Source organism: Ptychodera flava, chromosome 9 (genome assembly GCF_041260155.1).
Source record: "Ptychodera flava strain L36383 chromosome 9, AS_Pfla_20210202, whole genome shotgun sequence".
Classification (NCBI taxonomy): domain Eukaryota; kingdom Metazoa; phylum Hemichordata; class Enteropneusta; family Ptychoderidae; genus Ptychodera; species Ptychodera flava.
The window spans coordinates 10,537,925-10,565,817 of NC_091936.1; the positions used below are offsets into that span (position 1 = coordinate 10,537,925).

General features: G+C 38.2%; 2 protein-coding genes across 2 annotated transcripts in view; both read right to left on the reverse strand.

The window, feature by feature from the left end:
* LOC139139961 (aladin-like) overlaps positions 1–24,236 on the reverse strand; it is a 236,579-nt gene extending 212,343 nt beyond the window's left edge. The window contains exon 1 of the mRNA XM_070708932.1: positions 24,161–24,236. The gene's annotated coding sequence lies outside the window, so the exon portion shown is untranslated. The remainder of the gene's footprint in view (positions 1–24,160) is intronic.
* The window catches only part of LOC139139970 (uncharacterized), a 32,321-nt gene continuing 7,650 nt past the window's right edge, over positions 3,223–27,893 (reverse strand). The window contains exons 2-3 of the mRNA XM_070708945.1: positions 4,002–4,248; positions 3,223–3,468 (exon numbers count right to left, since the gene is read on the reverse strand). Of these exons, the coding sequence (XP_070565046.1) occupies positions 3,352–3,468; positions 4,002–4,248 (364 nt within the window). The 3' untranslated portion in view covers positions 3,223–3,351. The remainder of the gene's footprint in view (positions 3,469–4,001; positions 4,249–27,893) is intronic.

The following is a 27,893-nucleotide window of genomic DNA, read 5'->3' on the forward strand; positions in this document are numbered from 1 at the left end:
GTAAATGCAATCAAATCCAAAAACCAATTTATGAACTGCCTATAATTTCTCTGGTCAGTTTACCAAGGGTCTATCCATGATTTTTTTATCGGGAGAGTCCATGCTCAGCAAGTCAACGAATTTGTCACTCGTGAATCCTTTATATCGTATTGTATATGTAATGGCGCGATCAACTATGGCAATGAGAACACACTCTCAGGCGATGATTAGTCGAGGGCTTAAACGAGAACCATCAATAAATTGAGACCAAAATCAACCTTCTATAAACATACACTCCATACACTCAAGCTTTTTACTTCTGCTGTCAAAACCCTTCAGCTTACAGGATAGTCTGGCTGTCCATCGATCATGTCTTCTTGTGTCTGCCAACTGTGCTCTTCTTCACTAAAGCTACTGCTTAGAAAACCTTCATAGTTGGTTTACAATCACTCTGGATGACTGACCTTGGATTTGTTCAAATAATGAGGAAATTTGCATCTACAGTTCTTTTTGGCCGATTTCCTCATTTTGGTCAAACATTTTTTCCCGGATACAGCTGGTCTAACAGTTTCCGAAATTCATGTGCTGTTTACATTACGCCCAATAAATTTTGTAATAAAGCTCACCCCTGGTAAACTGATAAATCTCTCAACGTCGACCAGCACTTGTGATGACGACGGTGGTGGTGCTGAGTTTCAAACACTCGAATATTTGAGGGTGCAGAAAGTAATTAATACTTCCAGATTCACTCCGGTTATCTATTGTGCACCTGTTGATATGCGATTAACATGAAGGCCTTGAAAAAAATACAATCATTTTACTCATGACCTTAAAGCTTGGACTAACTCATATATTTTGGGGTAATGGATATCAAATGCATTTAAGCTTTGCAAAAATACACACGAAGCTGCAAAGGGCAACAAATTTACTCAAAATTTCTAGACTCATCATTGTTTTACGTTACCAAAAATCACTCCTGTGAAGAGAAAAAGCTAGTATTGCTTAATTGGCAGCATTCGGACAAAATGTTCCTGTCGATCCAAAGATAATGTAACCAATTATCTCTAAGCTCCACATATTCTTCCATTCGTAAATTGTTGCATTTTATTACTCTGTTAATGTAGTCGTTTGAAAGTTAATTAGTGATTATCTAGCTAAATTTTGGGGCGAAAATGAATAATACTCAGAACGCTTTGAAGACATTAGCTTTGGCATATTAACTGAGATTATTATCCGCATCAGCTGGAATAGAAACAGTTTGGATATATTTTCTAGTTTGATTGTTAATTTTACTTTATCATTTCATTTAGAAATGTTTCTGATATATCGAAAACTACGCCCCGAAGCACTATAAGTTTAATATGCTATATACAATACTTGCAGCTGCATATTTCTAGATGGAGATGTTCTCGACCGACAAGGATATCTTCAACTTCAAATGCTTATCTTTGTGTCCTACAACGACTTTCACTACTAGAGGTTTGGGACGCAGTAAGTCCCCAGGAATACATTTCAAATGGCGTGTTCTGAAGTTAAGTTCAAATGACCAATTAGTTAACATTCGCTGCAAGGGAAGTGTCATATTAAGAATATGTGTCAGAGTTCGAGTTCAGAGCTTAAAAATCACTTTTGCACACTCTTCTCTTGCCATTTTTACGACCACTATTTTGTACCATCACTTCTTGATCATGTGGCGGTAAATAAAATCAAAATGATATCACTGATGAAAACCATGTCCATAATATTATATAGGGCTCAGCCCTTGGTGTCGCGCCAGGGGTTAAGATTGGCAATGTTATTTGTATTGATTCATGATAAAATATAATTAATTGTTACTTCATATACGTTTACATGACAACTATGCCCAGTTTCCCTCTGATGAAAGCAGTTCACGTACGTACACGACGTCAAACCCAGCAGCAGTGCAGGTATAGATTTTCTGTAATGTGTAAAAATGTTGGACAAAAATTGGCAATTTTTACCATGATAACAGCCTATTGCGTTAAACAAGGGACATATTATGCAATCATTATCATTGCAATGGTAACCACACTGCCCACCTTCCACTTGCAAGCTGAAAACTATAGCGTTCCGTCTAAAAACTTGCAATTTTTGAATCTAATCTTTGACACAGGAAGCGCTTTTCTAAAATTCAATCCCAGTATTCTTTGCATTTTCCCCCAATTCATATGCACGACAGTGTTCTCCTTTTTTCTATTTTTTATGCGTTATATTAACGATATTTGGTATCAGTGACAAGGTGGATAATAACACTTACTTGCTAATAAAAGATATATGTTTTATAAATGGCATGTTATAAAATAATAATTTGCAAGTTTCGAATTTGTTTATTTACGAGTACTCAAAAAACATGGCGGCGCCCATGAAAGTAGGGTACACTTCCAATTACTCGTAAAGTATATTATGAATCTGCGCATGCGTAGTCAGTAAGCCGCTGGCGTGACAACTAATACGGTGTTTTCAATTGGGTTCTAACCCACAGCCTACGGTATCCACTACTAATGGTAGGTCGTCTACGGTGTTCTTGTGATTTTACCAAATATAAAATATTGGTGATGTCTAATATTGGCATGTTTTGTCCCTTTGTTGCCAACATTTATGCAATCACATTACAGTACCTGAAGAAAAAACTCTGATCTGAATGTGCGAAAATAATTAGAGGCTAAACCAATCCCATTACACAGGATAAATATCTCTAGATCTGTTTTGATGTATCAACATATCGATGAAATGACGTTTGTGCTAACTTATTGTTTTAATTGGTTTCTAATCAAGAAAATGTACATGTCAGCATCAAGCTACTTTCCTAAGATCTTGGTCCATCCCTAACATAAATTCTACTTCCTTCACTGAGTAATTGCTCTAAAGATTCTCTGTCCATGACCTTCTTCAAATCAGGTGGACGAATTGTGAAAAAACATGGCATTACGTGCAGAAGTTGTGACTTAAAGTATTGGAATTGTCACTTCTTGTAGTTTGCGATGTTCAATGACCTGGCAGTCATCGGTCATTGTTATATCTGTGCCTGAAGAGTTATGGCAAATTTTCTAGCGTATTATTTGAAATGTGTATATGGCCTGTTATCATAGAAAACACGACATTTCGTATTAAAAGTATGAAAATATATTTTTCGACAAAAATGTGCAAAATGTTATATGATTAATACATAGACTGTTCACTTTCAGTCGTAATCAATATCCGGCTGTAATTCACTACCTTAAGGCGAATGTAGATCATTTTTTCCGTCTGATCCTAAAACAAATAATCGAAACTCTGTGGGACTTTTGAAAACGACCGCATTATCTAAACTTTACGTACAATTAGTTTTTTTCTGATAAAATATAAAGAAGATCAATTTTCGCTTCCACTGTCCAAACCCAACGAACTAAATCCAGAGTCAACGCACGCATCCACATCTTCGTTAACAACAATAACGTCATCTTGAACGTTAACACCAGAAATTCTCGTCTGTGAATGTAACAGAAGAAAACATCGTGATTACCAGATATGAACTGAAAATGCTCATGTGTTTCAGTTTGTATTGCAGATGTCTGTGAATCGAAACTTTTACCATAAGTTTGCAACTTAATTGATACTGTCATGATCAACATCAAGAATAATATTCATCAAAGATTAATTCCAAAGGTCAATAAGTACACAGGTATGAAATAAGTCGAAATGCCACTCTATTGATCGCCATCTCCTTGACTTTAAACGAGCATCAAAACTCACCAGCTATATCAGGATGGCATTTTATTAGAAGGTTTTTAACATTTACCGCATGACTGAGACAAGGCTATTTCCAATCTGTGGATCATTATTCTTATCCTGCGAGATGTGGTGTTTAAAGGACAACTGGTCATCATATGAACCACACTTCAGTTTATGAATGTAACACAAAATGCTGTCTATCGCTAAATGTGCATCGCCATCCTTGACAAGAAGCCAGCCCAAATAAAGCATTGGCCCCGAGAAATGAAGAGAAATGTCAAATTAAATACCTCCGAGTAGTTCCCTTCTAATATCCGGGACGTATTATATTCTTCTATTGTAGCATCCGTTTTAGAATCTGCTATGGCCACCTTTTGAGAAGTGGCACCTATCTTAGCAGAATTGAGTGTTGAAAGATCCCCTGGTGCATCAGTACTTTGTAAGGCACTCTTCTGATCTTCTGGGCATTCGCAGCTGAGGCAAATCTTTTGGAGGTGTTCATTTTGTTTTTCCTCGATTGTCCTGATACACGTGACTCTGTGAAGTGAAATTTGAAAGAATGTACAATGTTGAGTATTTTTGTTGACAGTTTGTTGATTTTCAGATGATTACATAAGTGTTATAAATTGAAGTCAATAGTCTTTCTGCCGATGACGGTCATAAGACCGCTGCTGAATTTTATTCAGCCACAGCATACAGATGGTTTTCCATCCTTCCATTCTATTATTTGTATGTTTCTGGAAAATGTTGTGGATGCTATACTTTGAAAGAGTGGCACCTTTTTTTCCTGTTGTAGAAAGGAAGTATTGTGATCTCTAATTGTAGCTCTATGTTTCTAGCGATTGTATCCAATTCTAGATGTTGATCTCCGAGATAATTTTAGTTTGAAAGGGTTATTTTTGGACTGTTTGTTGCTCATTATGTCTCATTATGTTGACATGGACCAGTCTCAGATTGCCAAAAAAATCTTGGACCAGTTCCAAAGGACTACAAATATGACTTGGATGCTGTCAAAAATGGCAAAACTCGTCTCCTGGGACAAGTCCCGTATTGCAAGTAAAACGTTATCTGAATAAAGTCTACCTTTATGCCTGATAAGCTACACGTTTTGCATATTGTATGAGTACTAATCGAGATGGGAGAATTAAATTATGCGGTATTTGTTTTCTTGCGATTTGATCCACTCAGACCAGACAGATAATTGACTTTAAAATGGTAAAGACTGTGTTTGCAGCATTCATGTATCGTTATCAGCACATTTTGCGGCTACTTGCAAAAAGAGAATGAAAGAATGCACTAGTCTGGTTACCCACACTACATTGCAGAGGTCTCACTCAGCCTACCCCCATACAGTGTGGGGAAATTTCATTCAAAAATCTCCATCAAAGACGGCGCAATGGGGACACGGTAGATATATCCAAGGAGTTATTGATCCATGGCTATATATTGTGTTTGAGACAAAGTAATGATAAATGTATAGCTTATGTGGAAGTGGCTTTCGAAGCCCTTTCTTAGGAACGAGTGGTAATTATGACTATTATGTTTTAGATCAGTTTCATCGCACTTCACTTGCCTTCGTAACTGATCCAATACACGGGTCGTAGTTCCTACTCATTACTGCGAGAGGGCTTTCAAAACCACTTATATACAACCTTGAAGCTATATTTCCGTGTGAAACTTTGTCCCAATGCTTAATTTATATGATGGATCTAAGTTGTCCGCATCTCACAAGCTTTACTCGGTGATTTTTGAATTGGATTTCCCCTAGACTGTGTGGGCGGCCAAATGAGAATCTCAACAGCTTGGGTAGCCAAGATGTACTTCCAACTGCTATATACACGACGATGAGAAATCTGTTGTATTAAAATAGCTACGCAAATTTTCAATTATTGTGTTATACACGCTTAGTCAATCGCTGTGTGGTACAATTATGTACAAACTGCGAAAGTCCATGATTTCAATCAAGATGTCTGGTCCTGGGGCATGGGTTGACGTATATTATCGTTTAGTTGACGTCTGCTTTTGTTCATTGACAGCAGATTAATTAACATACACATTGCTAATCCTAACGCTACTTTAAGGTCTTAGGATTATTCTTTGTGATAAATAACACTCATATGAGTCTTTCTTCATTGTGACAGCTGATAGTAGTATGCCAATCATGCTGACTTATATTATATAATTATTAACATCGAAGCAACAGCTTCACGTAGTATTTGTGAAAAGTTAAAGCAACTATAGCCCTGTCGCATTATTCGAAGAACTATGACCTGGTCTCCACTCATTAAGTTTGCATGCATCAAAATTAGACGTCCGATCTTACAGCAGGGTAAGGTGGATGTCAAATTCACAGCAAGAACTGAAGTTGAAAATGTGTCGATCAATTCTTAGACTGTCAAAAGGCACCAATGCCAATGTGACTTTTGCTTCGCCATTTAATAGTGTGGTTCAAACGTTTCGCTAAGCACAAACGACTGTATAAGTTGCAGACTTTAGCTTGATAATTATTAATGATGTATGGTGTCAGAGTATGGGTCCATCGAGACTTGGACGAGGTTTTGGTTATTGAGCTATCGTATATATGATTAGGCAAGATGTTTCAGCACCAGGGTACCTAAAAAATTGTAGTTTTGACAGTGAAACAGATGCCATGATTATACACGCAGTAGTTTTGACCCAGGGTCTAGGTAGTCGCTTCGGGAAAAGTGATGTCGTGCCGGATTATCCAGAAGCTGTGACGAAAAACCAAACGTTTTGACTAAACTTCCACCTTTGTGGCGCTAACAACATGGCAGCTGACAAGTCAGATGCTGGCGACGGTAAGAATGTTATGCCGTATCATTACTATCTTGGCGTTGAAGATTGTTTAAAGTATCCCATACAGTGTAGAAAATTTTAGAAAGTGTACCAGGAAAGTTTCTGTGTTCAATTTTGAATAATGGTCGAGAATTCAGTGTTCCCGTGTCAGTTCACTCACTGAGTGGTAAACCTCCTATACCTTAGATGCATTATAGTACTGAGTACATGTAGTTCAATGGAGGTACAATGCGGACGATTATGTGAACATGTTACTCGATCTTGCTTGGTGTTGAAGATCGTTTAAAGTAGCTCATACAGTGTAGAAGATGTTAGAAAGTGAACCAGGAAAGTTTCTGTGTTCAATTTAGAGTAATTTCTGAGAATTCTGTGTTTCCGCATCATAGTCAGTGTAGGTTCACAGGGCAGGCGCTAGCTAGGCCATTCATACACATGAGAGAAGAATGCAGGGCACTTCAGTTTATCCAAAGTCATTTTATTATTTCTGTACCACTTCGGATAGCCTGTTTTGAGAGTATGCAGTGTTTCATCCAGGATTGCACCATGAGGAGGATTTCCCCCTTTACCCTAAAATTAAGGGGGGTTCCCAGTTCATGTGTTATGCGTGGCAGGTCTGGCAGCAGCAAAGAAAGTATTCTTACTGATTTCACAAATACTGATACACCGTTTGTAAAATTGTCAACTTTTTCATTTGTACTGGGCAGGCTCTATAAATATGTATTTTTTTCAGTACAAAATTAGATAGCCCACCCCCATGTAATTACTGCAGGCTCCCTAAATTATCGTTCAGTTGACGTCTGCTTTTGTTCATTGACAGCAGGTTAAATCAACATACTCATTGCTAATCCTAACGCTACTTTGAGGTCTCTAGGATTATTCTCGTACCCTACTTGTCTGTCTCTACTTGAATATTTGTGACAGCTGGCAAGTAAAGTATTGTGCCAATCATGTTGACGTATCGAAATAACACTTTACACCTACATAACATATAAGCAACCGCTTCACTTGGTATTTGTGAAAATTTAACCAACCATGTTATTTAGCCCTGTCGGATTATTCTACGGACAACGGCCTGGTCTCCGTACGCGTTTATTATGTTTGAATGAAGCAAAAATTGGACGTCCGATCTTATAGTAAGGTAAGGGCTGCATTGTTCACTGTATTTGCTTTTTGTTCATTTCGGCGGAATGGTGGATGTCAAATTTACAGCAAGGTTGAAGTTGAAAACATGTTGATCAAGTCTTAGGCTGTCAAAAGTCGCCTGTGCCCATGTGACTTTTGCTTCGCCTTTGAACAGTGGGGTTCAAATTTCGGTTCAAATTTCGCTGAGCACAAACGACTGTATAAGTTGCGACGCCAGCTTGATAATTATGAATGAGGTATGATGTATTTAAAATAAGATAAATTTAACCTTGTAGGCTCAAATTTTTGTCAGTTCTCAGCAAATTCTAAAAGAGCAATTATCAATCAACACAACAGACACCATACCCTAAATGAAATACATTGACATATCTGATAAATATTTAAAATGTCCGTAAAATGGGCAACATTGCTCGATATTTTTAGGTTTTTCAAGAAAATAATTGCGAAAGTTTATAATTTTTAATTAGTCACGGGTTGTTACGTGAGCTCTCATAGAACTTTATGTCTACTAACAATTTAGTTTTGATTTAACACTTTGTACAGTAGACAACAGACAAAAACATATGCAACAGGTGGAAAAGTGTATATCAATTATCAAATGTACATAAATGCAAAGATATTGTTAGTTTTATATTGGAAAATTGTGCATAGTTCTCTCATAGACTACCATGTACAGTGAATCAACATTTCAGTGAAATTCCAAAATCAAATTTCTTGCACAACCATGGACTTATAACCACTCTAGTCTAATCGAGAACATTAATATCAATAATCAAGCATACATAAATGCACAGATTTACCTAGTTTTGTATTGAAAAAATTATTCATAGTTTCATCATAGACTGCCATGTATAGTGAATCAACATTTCGGTGAAATTCCAAAATCACATTTCTTGCACAACCATGGACTTGTAACCACTCTAGTCTAATCAAGAACATTAATATCAATAATCAAGTGTACACAAATGCACAGATTTACCTATTTTTGTATTGGAAAAAAATTATTCAAATTTCATCATAGACTAGTTACCCTGTATAGTGAGCCAACATTTTAGATGAAATTCCAAAATCAATTTCTTGTACACAAATGCACATTTTACTTCCAAATTCAAGCAAAGTACATTTAAATACATTATCAAACATATATAATATACAGATATAGCATGTTGTGTGGGGGAAAATTGTCAATAATTTGCCTGATAGACTCCATGTATTATGATTTGATATTTTTGGATGAATCACCATATCAGTCACATCTCGCCTTCTTATAGTTGCACAAAATATGGTGACCGTCCCTCAAATGTATAAAATACCATATCTCTTCAAAAGTTCTTGCGTGATAACTTGTGACTGACCCTCCAAAAACACCAGCCCTCCCCTCTGTAATTTGTCCCTAACTAACATAAATATAGAACCATTGTTATGTACATTAGCTGATACTGTGTTTCTGTTATTCCTGGGAGAATACAGCAGTGGTTGGGGAAGGGTCAAATTTTTAATGTCGGACAAGAGGGGGGTCACATTTTAGACGAGAATAGGGGAGGGTCACATTTTACGGTACAGGTGTGCGCGAAATTCGCCCAGCCCCTGTAATTACTGAAGGCTCCCTTATTTAGGGAGCCCTCGTTTAACATATTAAGGCCAACGTTTCGCCGACAAAATCATGGAGTGGGGTTATCATCTGAAACTGGAAAACTGCAAATGGAGGGGGTCATGTTATTTTTAGTGATATCACAGAGAGGGTGTCACTAGATTTTCAAAATGTCTACTCTACCAAGAAACGTTGTTTCTAGTACAAACAAGTATTTCCGGAAATGAAAAGTGACATTTCATGTGTTTCATTATCAATATATCATGATCTGAATAAGTACATATATTTGCTGTTGTCAACTTTCTGCCTTCAGGCTCGTTTCACTATAGCGGTTACAAGCAGATTGGAATGGCAGGTTCCTGGCATGCTTTAGCTGAAAGTACTCAAACTATAAGTGCATGCTACAAGACGGCTTTGGCAATGCTCGAAACATAAGCCCATACAATGCAAACCATTTGACACGTGGGCCGAATTATTTTAACTCTATCATTGATTGCAATTGTACTTGATACAATGAACAGATATCAACGTATCACTATTTCCCCTAGTATTGCGAACGACAAAGGGTTCTCTGCTTTTTATCATCCTCTATGGAGATTATCAAATGTTTCAGTGGGTAGGGGTAAAGAAGAATTTGCTTGCCCATGCAGAACTCAATAACTGAAACCTTCCTTAGAGGAGTTCTTATGGCGATTGGCTTCTTTCCTATTTCCTATAAAAACAGCTCTTGCCCGCCTCACTCAGCGTTCTCCCTCGAACTTTGGTTCTTGGCTGTTAGTAAAAGCAAATTACTGTATTAGTATATATTCGATTGGACTTGACGAAAACACTGGCTATATTGGTATTTTAGAAAAGAAAGCACGGGAGACTGTCGACAGCTCTTTGAAGTCTCTAACGTGACAATTAGATATTATTCCCTAATATCTTTCTTTCTTCACCGAAGGAAAATAATCGTGACGTAATGACCGTATCACCATTCGTCTTCGACTCGTGGGGACACGGTCATTATGTCACGGGTATTTTCCGAGCTGAACGAAGAAAAATATAAGGAATAATATACTTATCACATGCACAAGCCAAGAATTCGTTAATTTTTGCAAAGTACAAGAAGTTTTCGTGACAATTCGGCGTTAAACTTTTGAACTACTTTAGGAATACGCCGTTGGCAAGTTGTCAATCATTTCCAGTCGTCCGACGCGTGAGCGAGGAATACGGCGTTCACGTTCGTGTATAGAGCAAATGTTAGACGACACTCTCGGTCTACACTAGCCCTGCATACAGGTCTGTGTGTTCCCCGGCGTTATACGGCCTCCACCACAGCCCTGCAACGGTCCATGGAGATAACTGGGATCTCTGCTGTCCGGATCCGGACCACAACGAAAAAAAAAAGGTCTTTTTGCCCGAAATTCTGCTCAATCGGGGCAAAATCATTTCCCGGCCTGCCTTTACCTCATAACCGACCCCAGAAAAGATGCGATTAACTTCTCCTAACGTCAAAAACCGCTCGTTTTCTGAAACATAGCGTACTTGACAAGTTGTTTACCCATGGAGATCGCCATTTTGAATCATGCTGCAGAGACCCCAGTTGCGTGTATCTCAGTAGACCGCACAGTATGTGAGGCTACCCACAATTCCCCTTGATTTGTTCACTCAGACATTTTTGCTAAAGGCTTTTTCAATTTTATCAGTTTCTTAATAAATACAATTTAAGTTAAGAATTATTTGTTAAAACTATGTTTCTAAATTATTGATTATGTTTAAAATTCAAGAGTAAATTGAATGAGAAGTCGATGTTTGGAGGTGCTAAAAATTGCACACTTGTCAAGATAAAGTTATCAGCAACTAAGATGGTCTCATCATACCACCTGTCAGACATGCAAATTTCCTTTGTTGAGAACATTAAAAAATCAATACCCTTTCTTTTGCCAACACAGATGCAACTTAGTCCCTTAGTTTCCTTGAAAATATTGTGTATGGCTGTCAAAAATTTTTGTCGACAAAATTACAAAATAGCTATCTGCTCTGCGGAAAAGGGGTTGATCTTCTCATTATTCACCGTGAGAAATCAGAAATTATGATCATCAAAACTATGTTGCCAGAATTTTGAAATATGGAGCGAGTTGTTCTGTGTACAGAAGAAATTTGCTTCAGTTCAGTGAGTGATCTCCGTCTGTACAGATCATGGAGCATGGTGGGTAGCCTCACTTACTGTGAATCGTTGCAAGGCTGTGGTGGAGGCCGTATAACGCCGGGAACACACAGACCTGTACGCAGGGCTAGGTCTACACGTACCTTCCGCAAAGTTATACACTATTTCAAAGATAGCATAGGCCTAAAAGTTTACCTCAGACAAGGATACGCTATTTTTCGAGAACAAAAATCGACTGAATCTCGACGGCGCAAACACCGTGTAACTGTAGCGTCGCGCCTGACCCTGATTTTTACAGTTCTTACGGAACCCACGGTAACGGGATCAGCTTCGAGTTCGTTGTTTCCGCAATAATTCACGTAATTCCTTAGGAATATACAGGCAATACACTATTGTGTTTACATTGTTCGGATTATTATTGTCGTAGTCTATGAAAATATCGATTTTTAGTCCCCAAGGACACCATCCGGGGGACTTATAGGTTTGGTCATGTCCCTGCGTGTGTCCGTGCGTCCGTCTATTCACGCAGATATCTCAGAGATGTCTGGAGCGATTTCATTCAAACTTGGTACAAGGATCATTACTTATGTCATACATATGCATGTCGATTTGTTTCGTGATCCAATCCAATGTGGCCGTGTTGCGGCCATTTTGTTTCCTGTATTTGATGTCGGTGCGTTTGTTCACGCAAATTTCTCAATGATGCTTGGTGCAATTTCATTCAAACTTGATACATGGATTACTCCATATGTTGTACATATGCACATTGATATTTCTTTTGATGTGATTTAAAATGGCTGCGTGTGGCCACTTTGTTTCCTATATTTAACGACTGTGCGTTCGTTCACGTAAATTTCTCAGCAATGCCGGGAGCGATTGCATTGAAAGTTGGTACATATATTAATCCCTATGTCATATATATGCACGCCGATTTTTGTAATGATTCGATCAAAAATGGCTGTGTGACGGCCGTTTTCTTTCCTGTATTTGATATCCATCCACAGGGTTGCCAGGAATGATCCACAGGGGTCCAAGGATGGTACTAATATTAATACCATGTCCATGCAAAGGGCTCATGAATGCAGATATCTGAGATATGCCTGTGCCAATTCTTTTTAAACTTGGTACAAGGATACTACACTATACATACATATGCAGGTCCATGTATAATTAGTGCTTATTTGCATAACTCGGGATTGCCAATCTTCAGTAAATTTTATTCAAAAAGACCAAGGTTTCGACGACACACAAGTCGCCTTCTCCAGGGTAAACTCTGATAAAAATAAAATGTACATTAGTAAAAATTACATAAAATGAGAATAAGGTTGTTATTTATGGATAAAACGGTAAAAAGGTAAAGTAGTGTCATAGGAAAATGCGCTCAAGGTATACAAGTCAAGGAAAATGTGGATAAAAAATTGTTCATATTTTACAATACGAGAAGATGTAATTTAAAAGACTTGATGGCCCAGAGAAAAAGATCGATGTTGAACTTGCCAGTACATACCTGAAGGGAGTGCAAGTTGACTGTAGTGACAAAGGGTTAGAAATAGAATTGGCGGGAAGGGTAGTAGGGTCTGACCCGCCTTGTTCAGCGTGTTGGTCAGACTGAGATGTTAGGTTGGAATACGCCAGTGGCAGAGAAATGCGACCCTCTAGTCGGAGGGACAGGGCGAAGTGCGCGAGCACCATAGTTGGAGTGAAAAGAAGACGCCGGAGAGCTTTAGGGACGACGGACAAGGAGGAAAAAGGGTGTTTAGCCGTACTTTTTATTAATACCGCTAGGTGTTAGTGTGTTAAGATGGTGATATATTTGTGTTCAAGGAGTCTTCTTTTATGGGTGCTGATGGTGCGGACATTACAAATGCCGCCGGCGTGAAAGTGCGAAAGATTATGGTCAGGATGGTTGAAATGATCGGAAACGGGAGTAAGTTTGTGGCTACGGGTGGTGTAGACGTGTTCGTAGATAAGAGTTTTTAATTCACTTTGAGTTTCGCTGATATACTGTTTGTGATATTTTTGACAAGTGATGAATTAACACGATTGGAACTAATTTGGGATAATTGGATGGTGAATGTCGATTTAGTCTACAAATGTTATCTCACCTGGTTTTTAGCTCCGCTGTAAGCGACGCGGAGCTTATCAAATAGGTTAATTTTCCGCCGTCGTCCGTCGTCATCCATCGTCATCGTCCGTCAACAATTGCCTTCTCCTCTGAACCGCAAGTCCAATTGCTTTGAAATTTTATATGCAGTTCACTTGGGATGACCTCACGTAAGTTTGTTCAATTTGGTGAAATTTGCATATTTGTATTTTTGGGGCATTTTTGGTGTTTTTGGTAAAAGAATCTTCTTCTGTGAAACAGCTTGTCCGATTGCTTTGAAATTTGATATGCAGTTTACTTAGGGTGACTTCAGTCAGATTTGTTCAAATCGTGGTGAAATTTGCATATTATATTTTTAAGGCAATTTTTGTCATTTTGGTAAAAAAGTCTTTAAGAATCTTCTTCTTCAAAACTACAAGTCAGATAGCTTTGATATTTGCTACATGTGTCCCTAGGATAATCTATTTCAGATTTGTTCAAATTGTGCAGAAATATGCAAATTTGCATTTTTAAGGCAATTTTTGCCATTTTTGGTCAAAAAATGTATTTCTCAAAAAGTACTGGTCTGATAATTTTGAAATTTGGTATACAGGTTTCTATAGATAAACTAAGTAATATATATTGAATTTCTGATGAAATCTGTAATTTTGTATTTTTGGGGCAATTTTTGCCATTTTTGGTCAAAAAATGTGTATTTCCAAAACTACTCATCTGATAGCTTTGAAATTTGGTATACAGGTTTCTATAGATGAACTAAATGATATTTATTGAAATTATGATGAAATCTGCAATTTTGAATTTTGGGGCAATTTTTGCCATTTTTGGTCAAAAAATGTGTTTCTCAAAAAGTACTGGTCTAACAACTTTGAAATTTGGTATACAGGTTTCTATAGATAAACTAAGTAATATATATTGAATTTCTGATGAAATATGTAATTTTGTATTTTGGGGGCAATTTTTGCCATTTTTGGTCAAAAAATGTGTATTTCCAAAACTACTCATCTGATAGCTTTGAAATTTGGTATACAGGTTCCAATAGATGATCTAAATGATATTTATTGAAATAATGAGGAAATCTGCAATTTTTTTTTTTTTTTTGTGATTGGGGCAATTTTTCCATTTTTGGTCAAAAAATTGTTTCTAGAAAAGTACTGGTCTGATGGCTTTGAAATTCGATATGCAGGTACAGGTGAACTAAATTTGATCTTTTGAAATTATGATGAAATCTGCAATTTTTATTTTTGGGGGCCATTGTTGCCATTTTTGGTCAGAAAATTTTATTCTCAAAAAATACTCATCAGATAGCTTTGGTTGACATGTTCTTAGGGATGATCCGATGTGATATATTCAAAGTATGATGAAATCTTCAATTTGTATTTTGCAGCTATTTTAGCCACTTTTTTCTGGCCACTGCATTGAGCTATCAAAGATTTTCACCTTCCACATCAACATGTGTCAAAAATAGTTATTCTATACATAAACACAACGGAGCTATATCGGCCGCTAGGTCGCTTGTCTTTTTATATTACACACTTGTTTTTATGAGTAATTGCAAAATTGCAACATTGAGCTATATGGCACCTAACACTTTTGAGAAATTAGCAAAATATGAAAATCCAATTATCCCAAATTAGTTCCAATCATGTTTGATATAGATAAGGTTACGTGTGTTACATGAAATATTGCCGGTGACATTATGTGTTACGCCAGTATAGGTGCTGGTAAGTTTGTTAGTTTCGGTGATACATTGGCATTGATTGCAGTTATTACAACGTTTAGTGTATCCTATGGTATTGTGATTAGAAGACTGGGAGAGACTGGGAGAGACTGGCTATTACAAGAAGTTTTGAAGGTTCGGTGTTTGTCTAAAAGAAGTGAAAGAGGTGCCTCATATAGCTTTCCTGATCTCCTTGTCTTTTGCTATGATACCCAAATGTCTATGCAGAATATTACAGATTTTGGGGAGAGCAGGATTTAATGTAACAACAAACGGGATTCTTGTGTTTTCAGTCTGAGATTCATTTGTGGACTTGTGGAGAAGTTCGTCCCTGTCCTTGTCACGGGCCTCCCTAATTTAACTATTTATAGTTTTGTGTTTGTAGCCCCTGTGAGCAAAATGGTTTTTGAATCGTCATATTTCGCGTCGGTTGAACAAATGCGGCGGTAACGGAGTGACTGAGTACGAGTAATCGAGTGAATGTATGTTTCGGATGACACGATGTGTGCCAGAGGTACATGTGTTTATCTGTTGGTTTGCTGTCCGAGTGTAGTTTGGATAGTGTTGTTGAGAATTGTCATATTTGTGTCGAGAAAAAGTACGTTTTTGGTGCTGTATCCCATTGTGAATTTGATTGTGGGTGTATAGTATTACATTGATGTTGGAATTGCAATTGTGCAATGCATCGACGTCATGCGTCCAAATATAACCGATATCGCCGATGAAACGACGCCATTTCCTAGGTTTTAAACTAGTACTTTGTAAAATGGTTTTCTCAACCTTTCCCGTGGCGAGATTTGCATATGACGGGGGCTACCTCGGAACCCATGGCAGTGCCATGTATCTGTAGAAAGAATTGTCTTCAAAAGTGACATTTGTCTCTGTAGATTAACACCACTTCTTATTTTGAGTTACATAATGATATATGGCACATGCCACAATTGGAATGTGCTTACCGTTTTTTGAAACAATTTGCTTCTTGGTTGTTTTTATCAGAGGTCCATACCTTTTTCTTCTACAGATTTGACTTTGTTGAATGTATGGTACCGGTACTTATTTGTCTATCTGTGCTGTGCTCTGTGTTTGTCATATCGAATTTGTCACTATGGAAATTATGACTGTCACGTAGATTATGGCTTGGTATAATTATGGAGTCCTTGTTAGCTCCATGGTACAATTGTTCTAAAGTGAAGGTCGGTAGTAAAGTAACGTTTCAATTTAGTAATTTCTCTGTCGGATTTGAACTCACAACACAAGGCACCTTGTCACCTTGCGAAAACATAACGGTCAAAACCGCTCGGCTACGTGTATTCTTATAGCTATTCGTTGTGATTGATGGTACTCATATCGGTTTTCTTTGATCCACAGTCTTAGTTATAGTAAAAAATTTATGACAATTCAAACATTATGGTATGCTGACTTATCGACATCCCACCATGATACGTAGTCTCACCTGTTTCACTACACATATTTTAGTTTGACAGCTCGAGCACTTGTTATTGACAAAATTTGAACCAACACGTTTTATACACTCATCGTAGTAGTCTACAAAGAATGAGCTAGCCTAAACTCAGTAAGTTGGAATATACGGAAACATCTCGGAAAAGAGTATTGCTCTGTCATTGCCATCAGTATCAGAACTTGTCAACGGCACCCTTCACCTTTGAATCAAATGCAAGTAATATTTGTGTATATTTAACTCAATCTGCTGATAAATATCGACTTCGTCAGCTCGTAGCTATAAACACAAATGCGCTGCCTGGGCGTCTGAACTAATTGCAGGGTAAGAACTATATCATTCACGTTACGTCTTCAGTCTTTTAATAGGGAATCATACAACTTCACACTAAACCTTGAAATGTTTCTGATAGTTGATAGCTGTTAGAATAGCTCTAGAATAATGGAGGTCGGACTTTTCTCGCAGGTGTTTGGTTTTATCTGTGGCCGAATGATCCTAGCCTTAAGGCAGATCAATTTTTGCTTTTGTTGGTAGGTTTGTCTGCTTGTCTGTTTTGTCTACGGTTTTCCCATTTTGATATGAAAACGTTTATTTAAAAATAAGGCATGTCCGCTATGAATTGATCATTCCTGAATGGAACGGCCTTTAATGGTGCTAGTGGATGTTTGTGCTGAACATATTCGTATTACAATGAGAAGAAATTCATTTTACTGTCAAACGGACGCTTGGACTCTCCGTCGTGTGACACAGTATACTAAACGCAGACGTTTTTACAAGTCAACACACACGCGCGGGCAAACACAGACACACACACGTCATCGAACGAATGCCTTTTATTTCTAGTTTTGCTTTTTTGTCGTTTGTTTTAATAGGGGGTAGTTGCAGAATTCAATGTGTGCATGAACAAAGAGTAAGTTATCAAGAAATTTGTTATAGGGTGTATGGGCATTCGGCATAGGTATTGCCTGTGTCAAAACACAAATGTGCGCCGAACAAGTTAAACACCCAAGGTGCTTGTCAGCGTGCATGGAATTTATCAAGCAAACGTGATTTAAGGAGCTTCAAATACAGATTTTTTTACACAATCTTACATGGTACATCATTAATCTTTAATTTGTGTTATACTGTTCTATATTCCTCATTCATATTGGCGATTAAACATTCACTTTCTCATATAATTCCATTTAACAATTCAACATATAAAATTCTATTTCACTGTTCTAACTGCCATTTTAAATTTAACATGATTTTCCTTTTCTGAATTCTCACGAATTCATATTTTGCATTTCTACATTTCATTTTACAATCAATCTCTACGAATTGTATTTTGCCATTCGGCATTACGAATTTATAAAGAGCGGTTTGAAACTCTGTTTTTCACGATTATGAAATATAATGTCGGCGAATTCTGGTGATTACGATGAAGCCATGCTGCAACTGCATTAATTGAAAATAACCATTCATTAGGCTATTTTCAACCAAACTGAGACGATGTCATGGTTTGATAGCTTTCAGATTTTGTAGTTGTTCTGTCTTGTCGATTCCGAATCATCAAGCGCATAAATGACTTCACTGATCTCTGAAGCTTTGGTTCTATTGTTATTTCCTTGTTTGATTGTGACTTGAAGGCGATATACTCACCCAAGTCAAGTTAGGTTTTGTTGCCGAATAGATGACCTTGTGACTATTCCTTTCTCACAACGAATCATATTCCCATTCTGCGAATGTATTCATTTGTGTGTTTCATGATCTCTTTATGTTTTGACATTCAAGCCTTTGCCCAATGGTGTTACTTCGAGGAATGATTGTGTTTTTGGAGATCACTAATGTGAAGCGTTCATCTGTGATGAATGTTTCTGTTGAATGTCAATTTTATGGGATATGCTGTGTCGAAAGTACAGATGAGAGAGGCAGCTCCCCACATCTAAACTACTAGTATTTTTGTGTAAGTGGAATGCTCCTGTGAAGCGTTCATTTTGTGTCGAATGGGTCTGTATGTGTGTATGTGTGTCATGATAGTATGAGATATACTGTGGCGAGACGTTCCTTGAACCGATGTACATATCGTTTCAAGTAGGTGGACCTGGCTCTTTGCATTCATTTACACATGTTTGGTCATGATACTTCGCTCATGATACTTCGCTTGGAACATTCTCACATGTGTTGTTGACACTTACTGAAGAGGATGGTGTTGCATCTATTGTCAACAGGAAGGATAGTCATCAGATACTTTGCAAGCTGGCCTGCAACATATCTGGTATGAACATATTTTATCTTGGTGTCATGTTTATTATTGAATTATGAATTGTCGACTTCCTTTTTCTCTGCGTTCGTTGATATCATTGTGAAGTTTCCCGAAATCGTTTCAGCCTCATTATCCACTCTTCAGTGATTACACGCAGACCAGTGTTTTCTCTGCGGCGCACAGGTTTAGATATTCACTAAGGCGTAGGATATCCACACTGAGAGCTGGCTGACTCTAGATATTCCGTTGTAAATTAAAAGTACATTGAGATCCTTCTTCTCAGAAAATATGAAGGGACATTGATAGAGTGTTAAAGAATGAGAATGGTTCTCCTAGTTGAGTCAAAACGTAGGTGTTGTTTTGACATGCGTTACGTACCTTTCATTTGCCGCTGTAATTTCTGGTGTTGCCGATCTCACGTTCCTCGGTCGGCTCACAAAGAGATGCAATGTTACTTTGCACAATTACGCTCAGATTTTTACTGCAGCAATCTACTTTTCTGTGTATGGTACCGAAAAGTTGAAACGTAATTTGTTTCGGGACAGTAAGTTAATGCTCTTGATTAAATCGATGGCGGCTGACAAAAGAGATTTTCACCATTGGCCATTATCCTACAAACGTGAGAAAAAGTGACTTCTTCGCGTTGACAACCATTGAGGTTACCGCCATCTTATATAACGTATATGTCCCATCGGTAATCGCACCCAAAAACAGAAAGAAGATCGATTTTGATGGAAAAGTTAACGCGTTGTAGCAGGTGTGAATTTGGACACGGAGTGAAAGTCATCGATTCCGGTTTTTTGACAAATTGTGAATTTCAATGAAAAAAAAGTCTCTGAATTTTATGGTGTGTGTGTCGCGGCGATTATGTTTCATAACTCCGTCCAACATGTGGTTAACCACAAGCCATTGTGAGAATCAATTGGCCGACTTTTTATTTGGAAATTGGCGCACTTAAACGGCCAATATATTGTTAGCACATGTGGATAGTACTGAATAAACGTTGGCCACTCAAACTGTGCTATTCTTAAATGACAAAGAGTAGACAAGAAGGAAAAATGTTACCTTTGCGGTCCGTTCATCCTGCGAATATATGTGCGTATACCTTAATATGTATAAATATGATAAAGAAATGGTGACCTTTTCTTATCTCTAGTCCTTTGGCGGGAAAAGGAGATTTTGTTCAATAACTGACTTGTTTAATGTGGAACACACACTAAATGAAATGAAGTGATAATTCCTTTTGAGACAGAGAATTATTTTAGGAATAATTTTACTGTGAAATCTGCCTGAGGGTAGCTTGGCTTTATTTAAAGCCGCCGTTCTCAATCCCTGGTTCGCGCATTAGTGGTGCTGCACCTAGTCAACATCTTATCGTTTTAATTGTTTTCCGCCAAAAGCCACTATGTTCGTAGACTTACAAACATAAACTATTCACGTCGAACGTCGATGGGCGCGTTGGAATACGTACATTTTCGCATGAGGTGTTGCGTCGTGCGTGGTAAAAACAGATTTCACAGATTGTAGTAGTGTGTCGCTTCTGAAGCTTGAACCATGATCCCGACGTACTCAATCAGCCAACTTGAAACTTAAGTGGCCAAGATAGCGGTCGGAAGTCAGAAAACGAGCCCACATTGTCGTGTTGCCAATTTGAGTTACGAGACTTCCTTTGGATTGGAACCAAAAAGTACAAAAATCAGATGCATTTCAAAAACTCGAACAGGAAATCTCGTAAATTTCTCACACTGACAAGCATAGCGAACTTTGACCGATGTGCAGACCGGAACTACATCGCGTCGGTTATCAATATGATGGCACATGCACACATGAATACGTTTAGTACGCTAGGAGTGACGACAGAACAAAAAAGAGAACGTCAAATACAAAAATTTGGTTTGTTGGGGGACTCAAGGAGGTACAAACCTCACTCCATAGGAAACTATACACGGATACCCCACCGCTTCACACCTCTATGCCGGGATATTGAACATTTCTTGATTTGTCATTCTGAGTTTAGCATCATTAGTCTGACAATGACAAAGCGTCTGCCCCACTGCGACTCTGTCGAAAGTATTGGGACATACTGGATCGGACACACGCTTGCGTGATGAACTTGCCCTAAAAGATCATCCGTGCTGGCCGGTGTTGCAGTCGTCACAAGAAGAAAATTGATATGGCCATTTTGCGTGAATTCTCTAGTCCGATCGTTATATCCAAATTTGCCCGGCGTACCGTATACACGTTTGCCTTCGTTTGGTGTAGGGTAAGAGCCACACAACCAAACCAAACGGCCCTTTTCAGGGCTGCCAAAATTTCCAAAAAGAGAGTACCCGATAATACATTCTCTGTGTCACGGTTACCAGATGTAATCGGCTAGAATGTAGTCTGATCACGTCTTTATCCCCGGAAATGTGGCGGGTAGGTTCAAAAGTTTGAGAACTGTGGAGAAACTATTGCGCACGTCTTTCGATACTGGAAATCTTGACAAACTATTTATTTTAGTCACTCTTAGCAGATAAGGCGAATGCTAATCGACGTCAGGTACACATGCAGCTTACAGAGATCAATCACAAATATGCTAGTGAGTATAAATTGCCTTATAGCTTAGCAGATAAACATTTTGTCACAAGTAAAAGTAGTATTTTCATCAAGTTCATCACAATAACACACTATAAACACTGGGTGACACGAGGTTGTTTAAACATGTTTCTGATAGCTGATAGCTGTTAGAATAGCTCTAGATTAGTGAAGGTCGGACTTTTCTCGCGGGTCTTTGGTTTTATTTCTGGCTAAATGATCCTAGCCTCAAGGCAGATCAATTTTTGCTTCAGTTGGCAGGTTTGTCTACTTGTCTGTTTTGTCTACGGTTTCCAATTTTGATATGAAATTTGAAAATAAGGCATGTCCGCTATGAATTGATCATTCCTAAATGGAACGGCCTTTAATGGTGCTAGTGGATGTTTGTGCTGAACATATTCGTATTAAAAGTAATTCATTTTACTGTCAAACGGACGCTTGGACTCTCCATCGTGTGACACAGTAAACTAAACGCAAAAGTTTTTAACAAGTCAACACACACACACACACATACACACACACACGTCATCGAACGTATACCTTATATTTCCATTTTTGCTTTTTTGTCATTAATTTATTTTGATAGGGTGTAGTGCAATTTGTAGATGAACAAAGATTAAGTTATAAAGAAGTTTGTTATAGGCGGTATGGGCATTAGGCATAGGTATCGCTGTGTCAAAAGACGAATGGGGGCTAAACAAGTTAAACACCCAAGGTGCTTGTCAGCGTGCATGGGATTTATCAAGTAAGCGTGATTAATGGAGCTTCAAATAAAGATTGTTTAACACATTTTACAAGGTACAACATTTATCTTGAATCTGTATTCTACTGTTCTATATTCATCATTCCTATTCACGATTAAATATTCACTTCTCTAATATAATTCCATTTAACAATTCAATGCTATCAAGTTCTATTTCACTGTTCTAACTGCCATTTTACAATTCAAGATGATTTTCCTTTTCTAAATTCTCACGAATTCGTATTTTGCATTTCTACATTTCATTTTGCAATCCATCTCTACGAATTTATATTTCACAGTTCTAAATTCTATTTTGCAACTCAGCATTACGAATTTATAAGAGCTGTTTGAAACTCTATTTTTCACGATTATGAAATGTAATGTTTGCGAATTCTGGTGATTCCGATGAAGCCATGCTGCAACCGCACTGTTTTAGAATAACCACTCAATCGGCTGTTTTCCACCAAACTGAGTCAATGTCATGGTTTGATAACTTTAAGATTTGTGGTTGTTCTGTCTGGTTGATTCCGAATCATCAAGTGTATAATTGACTGCACTGATCTCTGCAGCTTTGGTTTTATTGTAATTTCCTTGTTTGATCGTGACTTGAAGGCGATATACTCATCCAAGTCATATTAGGTTTTGTTGCCGAATAGATGACCTTGTGACTGTTCCTTTCTCACAACGAATCCCATTCCCATTCTGCGAATGTATTCATTTGTGTGTTTCATGATCTCTTTATGTTTTGATATTCACGCTTTTGCCCAGTGCTGTTACTTCGTGGAATAATTGTGTTTTTTGGAGATTAGTAGTGTGAAGCGTTCATTTTTGTTGAATGTTTTTGTTGAATGTCAATTTTATGGGATTTGCTATGTCGAAAGTATAGATGAGGGAGGCAGCTCCTCACATCTAAACATATTATTTTTGTGTTAGTGAGAATGCTCCTGTGAAGCGTTCATTTTTTGTTGAATGGCTTTTTATGTGAGTGTGTGTGTGTCATAATATTATGAGATATACTGCTGCGAGACGTTACTTGGGCCTATGTAGGCTACTTGTCGTTTGAAGTATGTGGTCCTTGTTCTTTGCATTCATTTACACATGTTTGGTCATGATACTTCGCTCATGATACTTCGCTTAGACAATTCTCACATGTGTTGTTGACACTTTCTGAAGAGGATGGTGTTGCATATATTGTCAACAGGAAGGATAGTCATCAGATATATTTATATTTTCGATGAACTAGCGATGCACTTGCAAGCAGGTCTGCAACATAGCTGGTATGAATCTATTTTATCTTGGTGTCACGTTATTTATGAATTGTGAATTGTCGACTTCTTTTTCCTCTTCGTTCGTTGATATGCCAATTTTCTCATATACCCATGCCCATATTGCTACATCCTAGTGACGTTCACCGTAAAATATCAGCCGTGATATTTCACGGTAAACGTCGAGATATGCACGTTGAACGTCATCAGTTTTAGAGTTTTCCCGAACTACATTAGCAGTTTGTTGGTAAACAACGTAAACAACAAAATGGCTGCCGCTCCCCGCCTGCGAAGCGATGTCGCCGACGTAAAAACTTGAAGGGCTTCGAGGAACACGGGTATTTCTGGTTGCAAAATACGGAAATATCACGTTGAGTCTTGAAATGTTTTCCCATGGTATTTTTTTTGGTCAAGTTCTAGCAAACATTCTGCCGTGCACGGTCTCCACCGAACAGGTAGTGAGCGCGTGGCGTGACAGCGATGTCGCGCGCGCGACGACTGTTGACATGGCAACTCTAAGGGTAAACTAACAAAATGGCGTCCTCTCCGCGCGAGCTCCGTGCCGTACGACGATCGAAATCAGGATAGATTTAAAGCTGAGCAGTTTTTGATCGGTTACAGTTGTAAGAGCATATTGGACCTTAAAATGTTCCTTCTGGACGACTTGCAGCGATTTCGCGCGTGATGTTGACATCTTCGTCGTATACTTTATGAATGAAGCCTGTTCACATAAACATTCTGATATTTATGCGCAAGGCGTAATAAAGTAAGGCCTCAAACTTTAAGGTTTTTCGTAACGGTTCTATTCGTAAAAATTCCCTAAAATTATGGGCATGGGTATATGATAAATCGGTTATTACAAACCATATCGCCTGTTCCTGTGTGTATCAGCATGAGTGTCATTTGTGCTGCGCGAGTGTCATTTGTGCTGCGCAGCACAAATGACACTCATGCTGATACGACACAGGAACAGGCGATATTGGGTAATAACCTCTAAATATACACCTCAACGAAAGTTAACTAATAAAATGAGTACCGTATAATCTTCGGGAAAGCGACATAGATGGGACAAGCATAAAGTCATTCGATGAACAATGATAAATTTCCTTCATCAAACAAATTATTCCGTTGTTTCTCGATCGGAATCAAACCTAAAGCGTATATAATAGTGAAAACATAAGCTGTCGACCCTGCAGCCTTAACTCTGCAGTGCAGCGCTGTAGAATCCGATGTATTTCGAAAGTTGACTCGGACAACACTCACAACAGAACAGAGTTCCCGTCAAGTAACAAAATTGGGATGTACCTGCGGGCGATATATGTGTCACAGCAAACATCAAAGTCCGTAAGACGAAAAATTACCGACCGAGATGGCCACCGGCGAAGACCGGTGACGGCAGTGCTGCACTCACTACAAGCGTACACTCTGTGCGTCATCGATCTGAATCTTTCGGGCTCGCCAAGGTCGTAAACTTGCGATATTTTAAAATCCACAGCATCTCTAAGAAAGATAACTACTGTTTCAATCGTGTCGTTGCATTAGTTTCATAAATATAATTGTAAATATTCTAAATAACTCAAAATACTATGGTTATCCGTCGCTAGCGCGGTGAAAGCTATGTCCGTCGATAGCAGACTTGCCTTGGCATCGGTCCAGCGCGAGACAATGATTGACACGCGCACGTGACTGAATCCGTATGTCTGATTGGTGGAGATACCATTCCATGTATCAAAAGTTCAGCTTAATCGAATTTATGAATGAAAGTATACCTGTAAACATTCGCACATCTCCTGGGTGACGGGCCGCTTTACTCATTAAATGAAAGTAATCCGCGTAAATAAAACACAAAATCGCGATAAAAATCATGCAATTTGTTACAATAATTTTGATCCATCCACATCAAAGAAAAATAAGAAGACTGTTCATGTGATAAATATATAATCCCATGGAATTTTTCTCTGTTTGACGTCATCGTATACTCGTGTTTTTCGCGGAGCCGCACAACTTCTCGCCTTCGGCTCGAAGTTGTACGGCTCCGCGAAAAACACTCGCTGACATAAGTCTCGTTCATCATCCGCTAGTCCTTATGCATGTAATAACCTGACAGCAGATTAAATAAAATAAACACCCTGCTAATCCTACTATGAAAAGGCTTGTCTCTGCATTCAAAAGCTTTTTCGGCAGTGTCGTGAACTGATAGACAAGTATGATGTATCACTTAAAACAAATGATGACTGATCATATCGTTGACATTTGTCTATAGATTAATATGATACCGAGGGATTCAAGTAGTTAAGCAACGGTTGCTAAGGGTAATTTCCAAAATCAATCAAAAGACAAAGTTTTCATGGTTTTCGAATCCGACTGAAACCACCATATTTTCTTTGCATAATAAAGAATTACAGAACCATAGAATTCCAAAAGACGCAGGTTTGTCAGGCGATTGGTCAGTGACGTCACACATATACAAATTTGCACAGCTCTATTTCAAAACTTTTCAGCTCCTACAAATTTGCATCAAATTTTCCAAAATTTCAGAATGTAACACATGAGATACCTGTTTAGAACCCCTAGTATGGATTAGGTTATCTGTTTTTGAACAGGAAATATCTACTGTGTCATTTTGTGAAATTTTGAAGGGTTTAACGGCGATATCTCATAAACGGTCCGGAATTTTTAGAAACGCATGCTTATCTATATTCATTTTGAATACCACATACCACATTTGAATACCACTTTGCCCATATATGGCATACTTAGATTACAGGTGACTGTATACCTTTAAGACCACTTCTTATTTCGAGTTATATAATGATCTATGGCAGATACCACATGTGCAATGTGCTTACCGTTGTTGAAACAATTCCTTCTCGGTTGTTTTACCGGAGGTCCATATACTTTTCTTTTACAGATTTGACTTTGTTTGCATGTACGGGACCGGTACTTATTTGTCTATATGTGCTGCCTGGGCTGTTTGTGTTTGTTACATCGAGTTTGTCACTATGGAACTTATGACTATCATGTAGATTATGGCTTGGTACAATTGTTCTAATGGGAAGGTTCGGCAGTAAAGTAACGATCTTATTTAGTAATTTCTCTTTCGGATTTGAACTCACAACACAAGGCACCTTGTCATGACCTTGCGAAGACATCACGGTCAAAGCCGCTCGGCTACGTGTATTCTTAGCTATTCGTTGTGATTGATGCTACTCATATCGTTTTCTTTTCTTTTATTTTATTTGATATACAGATCAGCGGGCAATTCCTCTAACAGATCTGCTAAACAAAAGTCACAACATCACAAGACAAATGTACAAGACAACCATAAAAGTAACACGTTATGTTAAATTGAAAAAAATATACAACTCAAAAATGAGAACTCTAAAAATGACTGGATAAAATAGTTGTAAAAATACACAGCGTAGAAAAATATCTATATTACATTTGAAAGAGATATCGTTAAAAACAGATATGCATCTGGGCACTGTCGAGAATTTTCTGCAATTAACAGAACACAAGTCTGGTTTAAAAGGGTTTTCTTACGTAAATTTCTACTGGGGCATAAAGAGGCAACTAGGCAACAAGGGGATTGGGCGGTAATTTTCGTCTGCTGATTGACGACCAGATTTAAACAGGGGAACAACAACTGAGAAGGAAACTGACCAAGACAAATGGATTTGGGAATAAAATTTGGAGGGGAACAACAAGAACATCGGTACAGTGTTTAATGACACAGGCGGAGATACCGTCCGGGCCACTCGCTTTGTTTAAGTGTAGAGAAGCGATGACTTTCTTAATACTGTCCGGACTGATATTAAGGTGTGATAATTGTCCAAAACATGGATAACTAAGCTCGTGCAAATTAGGATCATTGTTTTCAGTGAACAAGGAGGGAAAAATCGGTTAATTTGCGTTTTGATTTCACATAACCCCAGAAGCGTTTGCTGTTATCGTGGATGGAGGCCTGGACATCTGAGAGATATTCCCGATAACGTACGTCCTTGGTTAGGTTAACTTGAGCACGCAAACACGAGAGAAAAGAGAGTAGTCGGTATACGGAACTTAGAACGTTTATACTGGCGTCTGGCGATTTCCTTCTCCCTAACAAGGGAGACCAGGTCAGCATCAAACCACTGGGAACTTCCTTGTTTTTATGCGGACTTTGGAAATAGTGTCATCTATAGCTGATTGTAAAATGTCGTACAAAAGTTCTAAATCTTCATCAATATTTGACAATGTTTGAGCTGTTCAGAAAAGCAGACCATGGAAGTGTGGAAATGGTGGTATTTAGGTACCGTTCAGTTTTTACGGCCGGGGGGGGGGCGGCAAAATCCAGGGGGGTCATCGTAATTTTGGAATCCGCAAAGGGGGGG